General features: G+C 37.1%; 1 protein-coding gene across 3 annotated transcripts in view; it reads left to right on the top strand.

The window, feature by feature from the left end:
• LOC106878795 (transmembrane protein 220) overlaps positions 1-12,355 on the top strand; it is a 45,559-nt gene extending 33,204 nt beyond the window's left edge. For all 3 annotated transcript variants that reach the window (XM_052968898.2, XM_052968899.2, XM_014928133.3), the window contains exons 4-7: positions 1,951-2,011; positions 4,130-4,262; positions 6,566-6,631; positions 10,031-12,355. In XM_052968898.2, coding sequence (XP_052824858.2) covers positions 1,951-2,011; positions 4,130-4,262; positions 6,566-6,631; positions 10,031-10,172 — 402 coding nt within the window. In that variant the 3' untranslated portion in view covers positions 10,173-12,355. The remainder of the gene's footprint in view (positions 1-1,950; positions 2,012-4,129; positions 4,263-6,565; positions 6,632-10,030) is intronic.
• Positions 12,356-16,545: the final 4,190 nt, after the last annotated feature.

Here is a 16,545-nt window from a genome sequence, read left to right as displayed (position 1 = left end):
CTCAATCTCCATCTCTGATAATCATCTCTCTGTATTATGAATATGACTTAATCATTTCTCTTTTTAACCCTTCTTAAGTAAAACATAACCCCTTATTCTTCTGACCCCTTCGTAATTCATTGAAAACAAAGTTTAGCAAAGTTTCAACATTGGTGTTTCATGTTTGTGAGATACAAAACTATTCAGTGAGTTGTTTAAAATTATAGAAAACAATGTACGAATCTCAATATACAAAGGAAAGCACACGCACACATATGTATGTACATACGTACATACATACATACATACATACATACACACATACGTACGTACGTACGTACATACATATTACTTGTGTGTATGTATATTAGATAATTAATGAAATAAATTACTCTGATTTAATCTTTACTTTAATCATTAACACTCAATCCCTGTTAACCCTAATGTCTTATCAATCCTTAGTCACAATGTATTAAAACCAGTAGCTCAGTCATATATCTTCAATAATCACTGACTAAAACCTCATTAATCACTGACTAAAAGTTCCTTAATCACTTAGCACAAATTAAAGATTCTTTAATCACTATTTGTTAATCTACTTTAAACATTTGCATTAAATTTTCTCTAATCTCTCTAATTTAATCTTCCTAATTACTTTCTCTTAATCTTTTTAATCTGTATTACCTAAACTTTCTTAATCTCACTTTATTCTATGTAATTGGAAGATGTTTGAGTTACAGAAATAGTAACACACCAGATCAAATATTGTAGAGTGTTTGATTTCAATGCTCTGAATTCTGAGTTCAAATCCTATTAAAATCCATTGTTTCCACAACCCCTCTGGGGTCAACAGAATAGATCCTAGTCATACACAGTGACCTGTACAAGCAACTGTATATCTCACATATCTTGACTTTGTGTCAGTATTCTCTAAAAAATTTGGTTTCAGTTCTTCTTCATTAATCTTCTCATATCCCTGTGTGAGTTTATGCTCATCATATAATTTCTATTCTGCCTACTCTGTTGGAATGACTACCAGTCCAGTTACTGGTGCAGCCATACCTCCCACAAATGGTCACATCTTAGTTGTTCTGCTGGATCAAGGACTGTAGTTCTGTCTACTAATGACTACATGGTACCTAAAACTATTAGCGAGCTGGCAGAAACGTTAGCACGCCGGGCGAAATGCTTGGCGGTATTTCATCTGCTGTTACGTTCTGAGTTCAAATTCCGCTGAGGTCGACTTTGCCTTTCATCCTTTCGGGGTCGATAAATTAAGTACCAGTTATGCACTGGGGTCGATGTAATCGACTTAATTCCTTTGTCTGTCCTTGTTTGTTCCCTCTATGTTTAGCCCCTTGTGAGCAATAAAGAAATATAAAACAATTAGCAAAAGCATGGTATATTACAAAGTCAATCCTCAATTCTATGTGATGACTATTATATAATTTCTAACTCAAGCACAAAGTGACAGGTTTTGGATGACAGCTGTAGTTGACTAAATTGTCTCCAGGATCAGACTGGTACTTATTTTATTAATCTTAGTAGGATGAAAGGCAAAGTTGACAGCTGAAGGAAATTGAGTACCAACTCTGGAGGGATGTAACTAAATACTGAAAAACATTTAGTCTAACTCACACTGGTTCTATCAATCAGTGACTTCATTAATAGGACTGGGTTAATTCTTTTAATACCAAGTATTCCAAGATAGACTTTGCTTCTATTATATATAACTATCAATATCAAAATGTTTGTATTTAAATCAAAATATTATAATTTTAACTCTGAACCTTTGCTTAAGTCATGTTCCAAAGACCAGGTTAATTATAAAAATGTTAATTATTTCACTAAAATCTTCCAAATACTTTATTATTCTCTAAACTAATTGGCCCAGAAGGATTGTATTTCTGTAGCAGTAAAGACACAGGAGAGTTCATCTATCATATCAATGTCTTTTATCTCTGTTCACAGCCTGTCTACCTGTTACCTGCCATTCTGACTATTCTCATCGCTGTTGACACTAATATTACGGGTTTGTAGATATATATACACACATATATATATATATTTTTGTGTACCTGAGTGTGTGTGTGTGTGTGTGTGTGTGTGTGATGGTTTGAACAGGTGTATAGCATTATATCTATTTATGTGAAAAAATGACTTAACTGTTTCGTAAACAGATATTGATAAAATAAATACAATTTGGATTGATATGTTTGACTAAACCCTTGAAGGTAGTACCCAGCATGGCCAGAGTCAATGACTGAGACCATTAAAAAAGTAAAGAAAGAAAGAATATAACATTAGTGTGCAACTGTTTTATTATTATTATAGAACTATTTATATGATACTATACAACTGTCATTATATTACAATACAACCATTACAGTTGCTCTATAGTCTATGCTATTGAAACAAGTACTATATCACCATACCACTTATAGTACTATTGTTCTATTGCTTTAGAGGCAAGGACTATTATCACAGTATCATTACAACATTCCTTTTCTATTGCTTCAGAAACAAGAAATATATCACTGTATTACTATTGGGTTGGCAAGAAAGTGATTTTGTTCTTCACAAATAGATAGAGTTACAATTTTTTTTTAACGACTTTTGTCAATGTTATGATATTTCCCTTTTGACATTTGATAGTTGTTACTTTTAGTTTACTTTAGAAGCAAATTGCGCATAATTTTTTTGTCTACAGCTGATAGTTCAATGTCAATTTTAACATGGAGTGCAAAAACAAACATTTTCGCCATAGTTTGCTTTTTTTATTTCTGTAAAGGCAAGAAAGCTGCTGAGGCTCACAAAGAGATGTGTGAAGTTTATGATGTTGATTGCTTAACAGAATGCACATGTCAGAAATGGTTTGAAAAATTCTGTTCTGGAGATTTTTCACTCAAAGATGACTAACGTTCTGGTCAACCTACTGAAGTTGATGATGACCGAATCAAAGCCATAATTGAATCTGATTGTCATATAACTGTGTGAAAGATTGCAGAGAGGTTAAATGTATTATACACAACAATTTAAAATCACTTAAAATGTCTTGGACTTGTTAAGAAGCTTGATATTTGGGTTCCACATAAATTGAAAGAGATTCACTTAACACAAGGAATCAATGTTTGTGTTATGCTTCTCAAACGCAATGAAATCGACCTTTTTTTGAAATGAATCATCACTGGTGATGAAAAATGGATTGTCTATAATAACATCAATTGAAAACGATCGTGCTCCAAGCATAATGAACCAGCACAAACCACATTGAAAGCTTAAATGCAAAAAATAACAGCAAGTCATGCTGTCAATTTGGTGGGATTACAAAGGTGATGTGTATTTTGAGCTGCTTCCAAAGAACCAAATGATAAATTCAGATGTTTACTAACAACAACTAATGAAACTAGAGGAAGCAATCAACAACCAGAATTGGCAAATTGTAAAGAAATCGTGTTTCATCATGACAATGCTAGACCACAACATGCCTTTGCTAATTCATAAAAAAATATCGGAGCTTGGTTGGGAAGTGATGTCACATCCACCATATAGCCCAGACCTTGCACCATCAGATTATCATTTATTTCGAAGTTTGAAAAATTCTTTGAATGGTGAAACTTTCAATAACGATGATGACTTGAAATCGCATTTGCTTTAGCTTTTGGCTGATAAGGACCAGAAGGTCTCTGAACACGGAATCGTGAAGTTGCCAAAAGGATGGCAAAAGGTCATTGAATAAAATGGAAAATATATAATTGATTAAAGCTCATTCTTTGTATGAAAAAAGAAAATGGCATTTTTTCACACTAAAAAACTGAAATTACTTTCTTGTCAACCGAATATATTACTACTATTCTATTACTATAGATGCAAGGACTATATCATTGTACCACTATAGTACTGCTGTTCTATTGCTATAAAAACAAGTGCTATATTATTAAAATATTAGTAAACTGGTATATAATTGTATCCCCTCAATTATATGATATTCTTTCTATAATAGATTTTTTTTTATGGAGTAATATTTAATGTAGCATTTGGTAAATTTCTCCCAAATTCTCACTGAACTAAGAATATTCCCAGACTGATAGCAAAGATAACAATTGAGAAATGGTAGGCAGCAGTCTGAGTGTATTGTTTGTAATTGCAGAAAATAAATATTGGAAGAATTTGGCTTTGGTGCACCTGCTGATGTGTTGTGCTTTCTCTGTCTACCAACTTATCATCCTACATGAAGTCTACAATGATAAATTCTCCAACCCACTTCGAGTGGAGGAAGGACGGTGAGTATTTTCTGCTGTCACAACCGCTTTGCTAACAGAACCTTTCAGACCACCTCGTGATCTTCTGCATACATACACACATACATGCATACACACATTTGCATGCATACACATGCACATACACACACATGTACACTTGTGTACACACAAACACACACGCATGCGCACAAACACACACACACGCGCGCACACACACACGCACACACACACACACACACACACACACATTTAAAATTTTCTTCGCTGCCCTAGCTGAAATTTTCTCCTTGTTCCTGTGTCTCCTTGAAATTTTCTCCTCTCAAAACCCCCACACATGCATAAGCCATACATCCACCCTTGTACTAAACCATTGTTTAGTACAGCGATTGGTACTCCACTGCCACCCACTCCACTCCACACCGATGCACCACTCATATCATATGCTCCCCTCCCTTCTTCATCTCATCACTATCAGAACTCCTAAGACAATATAAATTGAATACCATCTAAACCATGAAGAACTCTTGAAGGTTATGTCACCCACTTATTCCATACTGTTAAATCATCTTCATCATCATCATCATCATCATCATCATCATTTAGCATGTTTTCTATGCTGGCATGGGTCAGATGGTTTGACTGGAACTGATAAGCCAAGGAGCTTGGTTTCTACAGCTAGATGCCCTTCCTAATGCCAACCACTCTACAGAGTGTAGTGGGTGCCTCTTATGTGTCACCGACATGGGAGTGAAAGATCAACTCTGCCTCTGATTAAGTATAACTGTGTTGTTATGTAGTTTGCTTCACAGCCATAAGGTTTTGGCTTCTGTCACATTGTGCAGCATTTTGGGTAAGTGTCTTTATCGTAACCCTCAGGTTAGCCCAAACTTGGCAGTGAAATTGAGTAGATGGAAATTGTGGATCCCTGTCAAAATTACCATATCTGGTTTGAAAAATTTATGCCACCACTTGGCACCTGGTACTTTTTCATTTTGTAGAAAGTATTGAACAGTGTGCCTATTTCTTTCTTCCATTCCTCCAGTCTGGAAGACCTTAAAAAAAAACAACAAAAAAAACAATCAAAAAGTTTGGGGCCTTTCCATCACTGACTGAATGATAAAAGATATCATTTTGTTGATAGACCCAAATTCCATGTAAACAGTGAGTGTAGAATCATATGCATACAGTGAAGTGCTGGCTATAGATTTGAACTAAAGATCTGTGAACTAACAGTCCAATCTTAACTAGTTACACCCGATTTGATGATGTAGTGTTCATACTCCTACAAAGAGTATATGGGTTTAGGTCTGCTCACTCAGGGTTGACTTTAGGCAAAACAACGACAACAACAACAATGTTCAGAGGTGAGTTTCCTTGAACCTCTTCCACTTCACCCACCTTCCCCACCCTTCACACCAAACTTGGTCATAATTTGAAACCTGGCCTATATCTTCTGGTCTCTTTTACCCACAGTCACATGTCTTCTATCTCACTACTTGACCTCTAACTCACTTCCTCTCTCTTACTACTCTTACTCTTATTTAAATTAACCCTTTAGTATTCAAATTGTTCCATCAAATGTTTTGAATTAATAATGCATTATCTTGCAGTTTTGAGATTTCAATGATGTGATTGTTTTATTTTTAGAATTACATTGTAAGGTAAGTGCAATATATTGGATCTGACCAGTTTGAACATAAAACAGACAGAATATTTTGAGCCTGATATGACCAGTTTAAATGCTAAAGGGTTAAGTAAACAAGAAATTTGAAAATCTCTAATTATTCTAGCCAACACCAATTCCCCTCTTTCCCCAATTTTCTCCACCAAAGTCCTTTCACTTCATTACTTTGATTCACCTGCTAGAAACAGTAGCCAAATCTCTTCAAGTTCCCCCTCTTACACTCTCTCTGAATTATCTATCTTACTTCATTTGGTATACAGACATATGCACATATACACATACATTCACACACAGGCATGCACTCACACTCTCACGTGCATTCACACTTGTTCTCTCTTGCTCTACTTTACTTAACATCTTCACTGAAACAAACCTTCACTCTTCCATTTCACCTCATCTCACATCTTCACTTAATTTTCCTTTCTCCTTCTCTCCACCTTCTCACTTTTCTCTCTCTTTGCTCCACATTTCTTGCTTCACATTTTATACCCACACACCTCTATTCCATTCCACTCCATCTCTGCACACTCTCATTCACACACCTCATAATCTCACCCTTTCCTCATCCTTCTTCACTTCTCATCCCTCCCCCTTATCCATTGGTTCTCTCTCTAAACCATGTTTTCTATTATATTTACAGAGAATTTGTTGGTCTTGCCATAATAGTTTTCTGGTTGTCTGTGTGTCGTTTCATGTCCCTGCCCAGGTAATATTCTATACAGTACGTACTTTTTTTTTATCATTGATCATGTCACACTTGTCCATAGCTACATGTTGATGGGGTAACTCTCCTACATGTGGTTATAGCTGCGGGACATAGTTATACATGTAACGACAGCAACAAAATGTGCCACTTGTGTGTTTCTTTCATCTTACTTTTCAAATATGTTTGTTTTGTAGGTGATCTTTGTTCAACTTGTGATAATGTGAAGTGGACAGTTTTGTGTTCTTCGTAGTCTGTGATAGAGGTATTAGAACCCAAGGCTGGGTCTGGGCATATTCCATGATGGATTTATGGATTTATGTTATTGTCTGTGTACCATTGTTGTTGTGTCTTTTTGTTACTCAAATGTAGTACCTGGGATTACACTGGGTATGTTTGTGTTTCGTTTTCCTTTCTTTAGTATGTTTTATGTGCTGTGAATGTTGGGTTGTGCAGTATGTAACTTCAAGTATTTTTGTCTTCAATGCATGTGTTAATGTTGTCGAGTGGTATGCATTTGTTAAGCTGCACCATGGTCAATGCTCAATGGAGAGCTGAAGAAGATCAGATGAAGAGCAGTTGAAGGAAGTGGAGGTGTGTGACTTAGCGGTTAGGATGTTGGGACTCATGATTGTAAGATTGTGGCTTTGATTTCTGGACTGTGTGACACATGTTCTTGAACAAAACATTTCATGTTGCTCCAGTCAACTAATTGGGCAAAAATGAGTAATCCTGTGACCGACCAGCACATCGTCCAGGTGGGGAATATATACGCTATGGAAATCGGGAAACTGGCCCTTATGAGTTGGCATGATTTGATAAAGAAACTTCTTCAAAAGGACTCTAAGGAAGTGCAAGGTCAGTCCTAACTACCTGTCAGATGTTACTGTTGACTGTATCACTTGGGGGAAGCTGCCTAAAGATGGGATGTTCATGGAAAGAACAACAACTGAAGAGAGCCAGGTGAGACACAACCATATTTTCTACTATTACTGTCACCATTGAACTTATGTGCTTGACAGGTTACAGAACTTGTGGGTTAAGTAGGACTGTTTCAGCCATCAAAGATCTCAGCATTAAAGAAGCGGATGTCATCATCAGTTATTTGATAACATATAAGATGTACTTTTTCCCCCAAAATATCTCAAAAACCACCCTGGGTACTATGTGTGAAGTTGGGCCTATGATGCTTTATAGCATCAAAAACTTTCCTGAAAGTGTGTTGCTGAATTTGGGGTGCATCTAATCTGTATGTATGCCATTTATACCATCAGTTATGGTTACTGATGTTTTGTTTTAGAATTGTCTTTCTCATTGACTGAAATAGACTTCAAAGAGGTATATAGCAACTCACGTCAGGGTAATGATGGCTAGAAGTCATAGGGATGCCACATATGAGGATATGTGTATGATTTGCAAACTGTTTGAAGCTCATGCGATTATGATTTTAAAAGCATTGGGGAAGGGAACAACTTGTTCAGAATATTACTAATTCTTCCATCTGCATTTATTGAATATGCTATGTAAGATAGATGGCATGACAAAAATTAAGAAAGTGATTTGTATTATGTTTTTATGACTAGCATGAAAGCAATTTGAAATCTTTGTTGATCTCAATGGTATTTGCAGTTGTACATTTTAGTTGGAAGTTGTGAAAGCTCTCTTAGTATAGAACAACATTGATTTTGGATTTTAACATTTAGTATGATATCTGACATGAAGGCGCATGGCTCAGTGGTTAGAGCATCAGGCTCACAATCATGTGGTAGTCCAGTTCCTGGACCAGGCTCTGTGTTGTATTCTTAAGCAAGACACTTTATTTCACATTGCTCCAGTTCACTCAGCTGTAGAAATGAGTTGTGACATCACTGGTGCCAAACTGTATTGGCCTTTGCCTTTCCCTCTGATAACATTGGTGGCATGGAGAGGGGAGACTTGTATGCATGATCGAATGCTGGCCTTCCACAAACAATCTTGCCTGGGTTTGTGTCTCAGAGGGTAACTTTCTAGCTGCAGTCCCATGGTCATTCATGACCAAAGGGGGCCTGTGTCCTTTTATGACATCTGAGGTATTTTGACTGCATCAGCTATGACTTCCCTAGGTTTTGACTGCATCAACTATGACATTTTTATGTTTTGATTGTTTGTTATGACATCTGTATATTTTGACTGTATCAGCTTTGACATCTGTGTTTTGATTGTGTCAACTAAGTTATTAGCTATGATATCTGCAAGTTATTAGCTATGATACCTGCATGTTTTGACTGTCATTTATAAAAGTTGTGTATTTTAATGTCAACCATAACATCTGTGCATTCTTAACTGTCAGTTATGATGTGTATCTTTTGACTGTGGCTGGCTGTATGTTTTGATAATCAATTCTGACATTTAGATAATGTGCTTCACTATACTGAAGACTTGCATGTAAGTGTTGAAAAATAGATTTTCATGGATTATTTACTCTACACAAATATATCATAAACTGAATTCTATAGAACAATGGTATTAAAGGTTTCACAGAATAAAATATACAGATGGTCAGCATCTACATTCTGTCTGTCTATTTATCGAACTAATATGTTGATTGGATATGTAAATATTGTCTCTATATCTAGTCAAGCATCTACACTTGTATTTATCCAGTTAACATCTACACATCATATCTACCTACCTATCCAGTAAATGCTGGCAACATGTACACAGTGTGCCAATTTATTTTGTCAGCTTCTATACACCACATCTGTCTCTCATGACACTATATATATACAGACATGCAAAGACTTGAAGGAAATGAAACCAGTATGCTTCACTGGATAAGTAATGTCAGTGTGCACATACGACAGAGTGTAAATGATTTGAGAGGAAAACTGGGTTTACATAGCATTAGATGTAATGTGCAAGAGAGAAGACTGTGCTGGTATGGCCTTGAAATGCAGTTATAGTGCACCCTATCCACTCTGTAAAGTAGTTGGCATTAGAAAGGGCATCCAGTTGTGAATACCATGCCAAAACAGACAGTGGAACTTAGTGTAGACTTCTGACTTGCCAGCTCCTGTCATGCCATCCAACCCATGTCAGCATGGAAAACAGATGTTAAATGATGTTGATGATAGTACATACACTGTGTCTATCTGTTCAGTCGATATCTACACACTATGTCAATCAAAATAGTATTTACACACTGTGTCTATCTGTCTTTTTGTTCAGTTGCTGATGTCTCCCTGTCTGTTTGTTCAGTTGATGTCTACACAATGTGTAGATATTGAATGGATCATTCAATATCTACATACTGTGTCTGTCTATTCAGACACATTGTTTTTAATTTATCATCATGTAGTTATGAAAGAAAATCTGTTTTTCTATCCAATCATTGATATGATATTTCTATTGTCTTTTTTTCAGCCTCAGTGGACAGAGAACCATAAAGGTGTTGTTTCTTTTATCTGTTGGTGTATCCTTGGTACCTCTGTTTTCCTGGGCACTCTGCTATGTTGGCAACTGGCACCAGGTCTTAGGGCACTGCAAAGGAATGTTTGAATCTTGATTGATCACTTGGTTGATCTGCTTGGAACAGGACCGATTATATACCAGTTACGTGGGATTTCTATGTGAACTTCAACAACAAAAAGCCTCTCTCTACACCTGAAACCTCTGTGATATACGATATATTTACATCACATTCATTGACCATGATCAAGTGACATAACATGGTACAGTGGTGTGTTCTCTGTAAGCCTGTATCTCTGGCACACTGTCAGTTCCTACTTGGAACCACATCATTTCATTTATATAGTAAAAGATCCATAAACATCACCACTACTATTTTACACACCATTTTAAAATATAGGCTTCCTATATACATATATGAACAAAAATGATTATTAGCAATCAGAAAATAGACTTTGTGCAGCTTGAACTCACAAACTTTTAGTTTACATAGGCTAAAATTTAATCATCTGTGGAATAAGTATTTAAACTTCATTTGAAGGTTCAGTCTTTAGCCAAATATGTCTATATATTAATTTCTTATATACACATAGATACAGGTTTTACTATATATGTGTGTGATGGTAGTGGGGTTGGGAGATAATTATGTATGGACTTCATACCTCTCTTTAGAGCTTTAGTGGGTGAATTTTGGTGGAGGAAAGGTGTCTGGAGCCTCTTTAATAGAGTGTTCATGTTGTTGGGTGGTAGACTCAATTCATTGTTTGACACCAGCATCTAATCACCAAGCCAAGTCAATGGTTTAAAGATAATTCCCTCTTTTCCTGCCATCAGTCTTAGTGACCACCCAAAAGAGTCATCATTTCCTCTCTGCATAAACAAACTAATAATAAAGTAATTGCAAATTTGTAAAAAAAAAAAATGATATGACAGACATATGAAATATATGTCTTGTTAAAACTATGAGAATAAAGTGGGCAAATGAAATCAAGTCGTTAATTGGATACCTATAGTTTAACGACAACACTCGTTACACATAGTGTATAGATTAACCCTGTTGTAATATTCAGATTAATTTATCAAATGTAATGCTTATTTATTAACATTTAAAAAAATTAATCATGCTGTATCTTGTAACTTCAAGATTTTGAAGATGTGATTGTTTAAGTTTAGAATGACATTGTAGGGTAGGTGTGCGAGGCTGAATCCAGCCAGTTTCAACATAAAGCTGGTAGAATATCTGGGTCGGTAATGGCTAGTTTAAATGTTAAAGGGTTAAGCAATAATAATGAAATACCTGAAGATGATTGCATGTGTAACCAGTTGAAATTTATTACATAGCATAACAATGTTACAAAGATATGTCTAATATGAAATCTCATGAATCTGTTGCATTAAAATTCTAAGTTATGAGCTTCAAGTTGTTGATAGTAGATTAGAGTTTCACAATTAAAACTGATGGCTATGACTGATATTTAAGACATGTAGGTATAATACTACTATTTATGACTTGCAATTGAAATCCACTGTTATGATCAGTCCCTACACTAACATTCCGAACTTATTGTTTGATTGACACTGTAAGAATTTAGATGACTATGCTGATACTGAAAACTGAAAAGCTGAGTATGCCACAAGCTTAGAAAATGTAATAGTTTCATTCCCTGGCCAAATCTATTTCATTTCATTAACACTAATTAAGCTTTTGCAAAAGGTATAAATATTAGAAGTCACATTTCTCATGCCCACATAATATATGTTATTAGATTAATATTTAAGATCAGTATATAAAATCAATAATCCTATGCATAGATTATGATCCCACGATAATTCTTCCACATCACAGTATAATTAAATTCAAGTCAATCTATTCAAAAGTCAGGTGTTTATATATTTCTATACAAAACCCCACTCTGACTGAAACTGACCTTTTTTTTTTCCAAATTTGTTTCCATTGAAAATATTTTCTTGTTTAAAAAATTGAGACACTTGATAATCATGACCAAACACTCTTGGATTAGAATTTCAACAAATTTTGAAACAAAATGGAAACTGCCTTAAAATTCCAATAAATGTTTTAAGTTCTGGAACTCTAATGCTGATTTTCTGATTTTAATTTGATGAGTTTTCATTCCATTTCTTGAAATAAGGTTCCAGAGCTGAAGAAATCAGCAAATATTCCTCAGTTGATATAATCCCAGTATATCCTCAATATATTTCCTTGTGATAATGACATATGAATTATAAAATTGAAGAAATAAATGTATTTATCTGCAAATACTTTTGCTCTTGTTTCAGTTGTTTTACTTCTTGTTTAAAGTCAAGCACTTTTATTACATAAAATCTCTATCAATTTCTCTCACAGTCTGGCACTATACAACACCAAACCATCTCTTCCATTAGAGCAGTAGAATAGGTAGAAGTGTGGTTCAGGTGAGATTAAAAGCAACACAGCGAGTAGCAATTTTAATTGCAGCTGGGAGTAAAAGAACTCAAGGGCTAAGAATATGGCTGTAGCTGGGATCAAAAACTATAAAATGATTAATAGATATTATGAAATATGGCAAGGAACAAAATGACATAAGATACATGAGTATTGTAATTTGATTGAAACATTGCAATGTCTGTAAATGACATAAATGCCTGTAAAAAATCTTTTGAGCAATGCAGATTATAAGTTATGCAAAATATGTTAAGTGATGTCAATGAATGAAAACAGAAAAAATTGCGAAAGGTTAGATTTGTATTTTTGGTGGCCACAAAGCACTGACGAAACAGGTGTTTGATGTACAATTTCTTGAAATTAGAAATCACCTGCTGGTCCATGGGCTGCAAGATAGGGGTGGTGTAGCGTGAAAGGTATAGATAGGGCTTTTATGAATTTAAATTCGTCCAGGATGTCATCTTCGAAGTTAGAAAGGTGAACAGGAGCATTATCGAGGATGAGGAGGGCCTTGAGAGGAAAATCGTTCTCCAGATCGTACATTTTTACTGCTGGTCCGAAGATAAGTTTGGTCCACATGGTGAAGAATTGCTTGGTGACCCAGGTTTTAACGTTTGCCTTCCACATCATCTGCAGCTTCTCCTTCAAGATTTTGTGCAACTTGAACGCTTGTGTATTTTCGAAACGGTAGATGAGGAGCGGCTTAGTCTTCAAGTCTCCATACGCAGTGGAACAAAGGGCGACAGTTAGCCTATCTTTCATAGGTTTGTGGCTTGGCGTTTTCTTCTCCTCTGCAGTTATGTAGATTCTTCAGAGCTTTTTGTGTTTTTTTTTTTTTTTCAAAAATGGTCAGTTTCATCACAGTTAAATATCTGTTGTGCGATGTACCCCTCGGCTGCGATGAGTTGACGGAATTCACGCACGAAATCCTCAGCTGCCTTCTTGTTAGAACTCGCTGCCTCTCCATACCTGACGACGCTATGAATACCAGTCCTCTTCTTGAAATTATCGAAGCAGCCGCAACTCACCTTAAATACGTGTGCCCGATGTCTTCAATGTCGATGTTCCAGGGTTCTGATTCAGAATATCCCCATACAGCGCTTGTGCTTTCTCGCAGATGATGGTCACCGTTATCGTATCCCCTGTGAGTTGCTTCTCGTCGATCCACAGGAAAAACAACTTTTCAGTTTCTTCGTGGACAGATGTGCGTTTGCGTAGAAAGCCAGGAGATACCCTTTGCTGTTGTGACGGCCTTGGTCTGGTTTTTAAATTTTTTTTCAAGATGGTGCAGGTCGTCGACGTGCTTCGGTCGTATTGACGTGTAGTGAAACCACCTCTCTCGGTTATTTATTTACAAATGCGAACGTAGCGGGTAACATCTAGCCTTCAGTCTGCCTTGGACCCTGCTGATTGGCTCTTATTTGCGCGGCATTTGTCACCGGTTCTGTTTCGCGCCAGGGTGCATACCGACTAATCGTGGCCTTCTAATAAGGTCACGTGAGATAGTGTTTTTCTGATGTTTCTGGAGCCCCTTTTTACCTATAAATAGCCTGCTTTATCCACGCCAGTCGCGATTTCAGACCTCTCTGAGGTCTGGTCGTTGACCACCCAGCACCAGCAACAGTTTCCAGCGACGACATCAACACCACCGTTCAACTGTTTACTACAGTCTCGTCGCCAACGTCAACACGACGCTACTATTTACACAAGCCAGCAACCGCGGTTCATCTCGATACTGTTTGTGTGGATTGTTTCCACCACGAAAATAACAGCCAGAACAACCTGCGAGAGTCTTCTGTATCCAAGTAACCGGTCGCAGCATCGTAGCCTCAACTTCTTCTCACATGTGACACTTCAGCTCTGCTATTCGGCCACAACCTCTTATGTACAGACATTCTATCTACTGTGTAACTCAACTATGAACTGGTACTTCCTTATTTTTGTGTTCAGGACGCTTATCATCCATATTACAGACTATGAACTGGTATTTTCTTATCTTTGTGTCCAGGACGCTGATCGTCCATGTTACAGACTCATTTCCATGCTCTGTATTTCTCATTCACACGCATACACATATTTATGTATACACTCTCTTGTTTGCACGACGGCCTGTCATATATATTGTGTTATTATTAGTATGCCACATTCACGTACACACAGACACACAGTTTACAACTCTAAATAAACTTACTCTTTATATATATTTAACGGTTGTGTCTCTCTCTTTCCTTGCTGGCATTTCCTCGCATTTCTTATGCGAGTTCTCTTATGTTATTTTATATTTTGTGTCGACCATGCGACGCGTTAAAAGGAGCCTGTTCCATTCGTCGCCATCTCCTTGGTTCGCACGGTCGTTTTCTACAAACTGGTGACCCCCGACGTGATTCTGTTCACGTAGCTTCTCTTAAATGGTGACTATAGGACCAACCGTTCTTTCAGTTTTTTTTACTGCAATTATTTCCTGTGTCGTCTGTTTTGTTTTTGTCAAACCGACTGGTGTGAGGCTATTGTAGTGAAACCACCTCTCTCGGTTATTTATTTACAAATGCGAACGTGAGGTGGAGAAGTGCGTGGAGATGATCAGGGAGAGCAAAGTGGAGTTCTGCAGTGTCAACACAGAGGAACTGGGCCTCCTACTTAGACTGACATATGACTATGAACATCGAGACAAATATGACCTTAGACGTTTCTGCCTCAGTAGACGTTTAAGAGGTAGATCCCCTACAATTACTTCTATGACTAGGAAGACCCCTATAGAGAGATGGAGCGGATGGACCAGACCCATACGGATCACCGGAAACCAATATCAAGTAAAGAAAATGATCACACATGCACTAGGAGCTAGACTAAGAGTTATCCTAAAAGGCCACACATTTAAGTTTAACAACAAAATATACACCCAGGACGAGGTGGCGGTCATTGGGGTTAGCATCACCGGTGATGTGGCCAACCTTTTCATGGTATGGTGGGACAGGAGGTTTAAAGAACGCCGATACAGAACTCCATACTCATGAATATGTACTCTCGCTATGACAATGATATCAACATAGTGGTAAAGGCATCCCCACAAAAGAATACTCTTGAAATAGAAATAGAAACTAATATTATGGAGAGCATCCAGCAAATAGCTAACTCCATCTACCAGAGTATCAAAGTCACGATAGACTACCCTGGGAAACACCCTAAACGTAGACTACCAGTACTAGATACAGAACTCTGACTGGAAACTGTGAATAATAAAACCCAAATCCTCCATTCTCCCTATGCCAAACCTATGGCCTCCAAATACCTGATCCACCGGTACTCAGCTATCGTGAACAATGCCAAACTCAACATATTGATGGCAGACCTCATCAGAATAATGAGAAATGTGTCCCGCATGTGCGACCCTACTGAGACACATACAACACTTCGTTCACTGTATGCAGCTCTCAGGATACAGCCATAGATAAAGGATCAGAGTATATAAAGGAGCCATGGGGAAATTTGAAACTATCATACGTAACGATAGGAATGGGATTTGCTCACTCTATAGGAGCAAGTCATGGAATACCATTGAAAGGACTAAGAAGAAAATAATGAAGGCCAATTCATGGTATGATAGAAACAAATACAAGTGTCATGTTCGTAGACACCACAGCGAGGCGAACTGGCGTACCGCTTTAGAAGGGCCCTAGACAAACTTAAGTTAAGAATTAATGTTGTAGAAAGGCTAGGTAACCCTATCAAATCCCTAATCGGTAGAACCTCCTGTACTGATTGGAGCTGTAGTACATTTAACCCACAAACAAACTGTAAACCTAGGAATGTAGTTTATGGTATAATATGTACAGAGGGACGGTGCAGAAACAAGATAACGACGTGCGTAGGGGAGACAGCACGGAGCACAGGAGAGCGGGTAAATGAGTATTGGCGGGAACTTAAGGAAGAGAAGAGCTCATCGGTTCTATACCAGCACGCCGAGCGGGAACATTGGGGCTCACTCAACAACATAGAAGTTAAAATCTTGTCCACACATGGAACAGAC

Source organism: Octopus bimaculoides, chromosome 6 (assembly GCF_046866305.1).
Source record: "Octopus bimaculoides isolate indiv1 chromosome 6, ASM4686630v1, whole genome shotgun sequence".
NCBI lineage: Eukaryota > Metazoa > Mollusca > Cephalopoda > Octopoda > Octopodidae > Octopus > Octopus bimaculoides.
The sequence above is the reverse complement of the archived record's forward strand: the minus strand, read 5'-3'. Positions and strand labels throughout refer to the sequence as shown.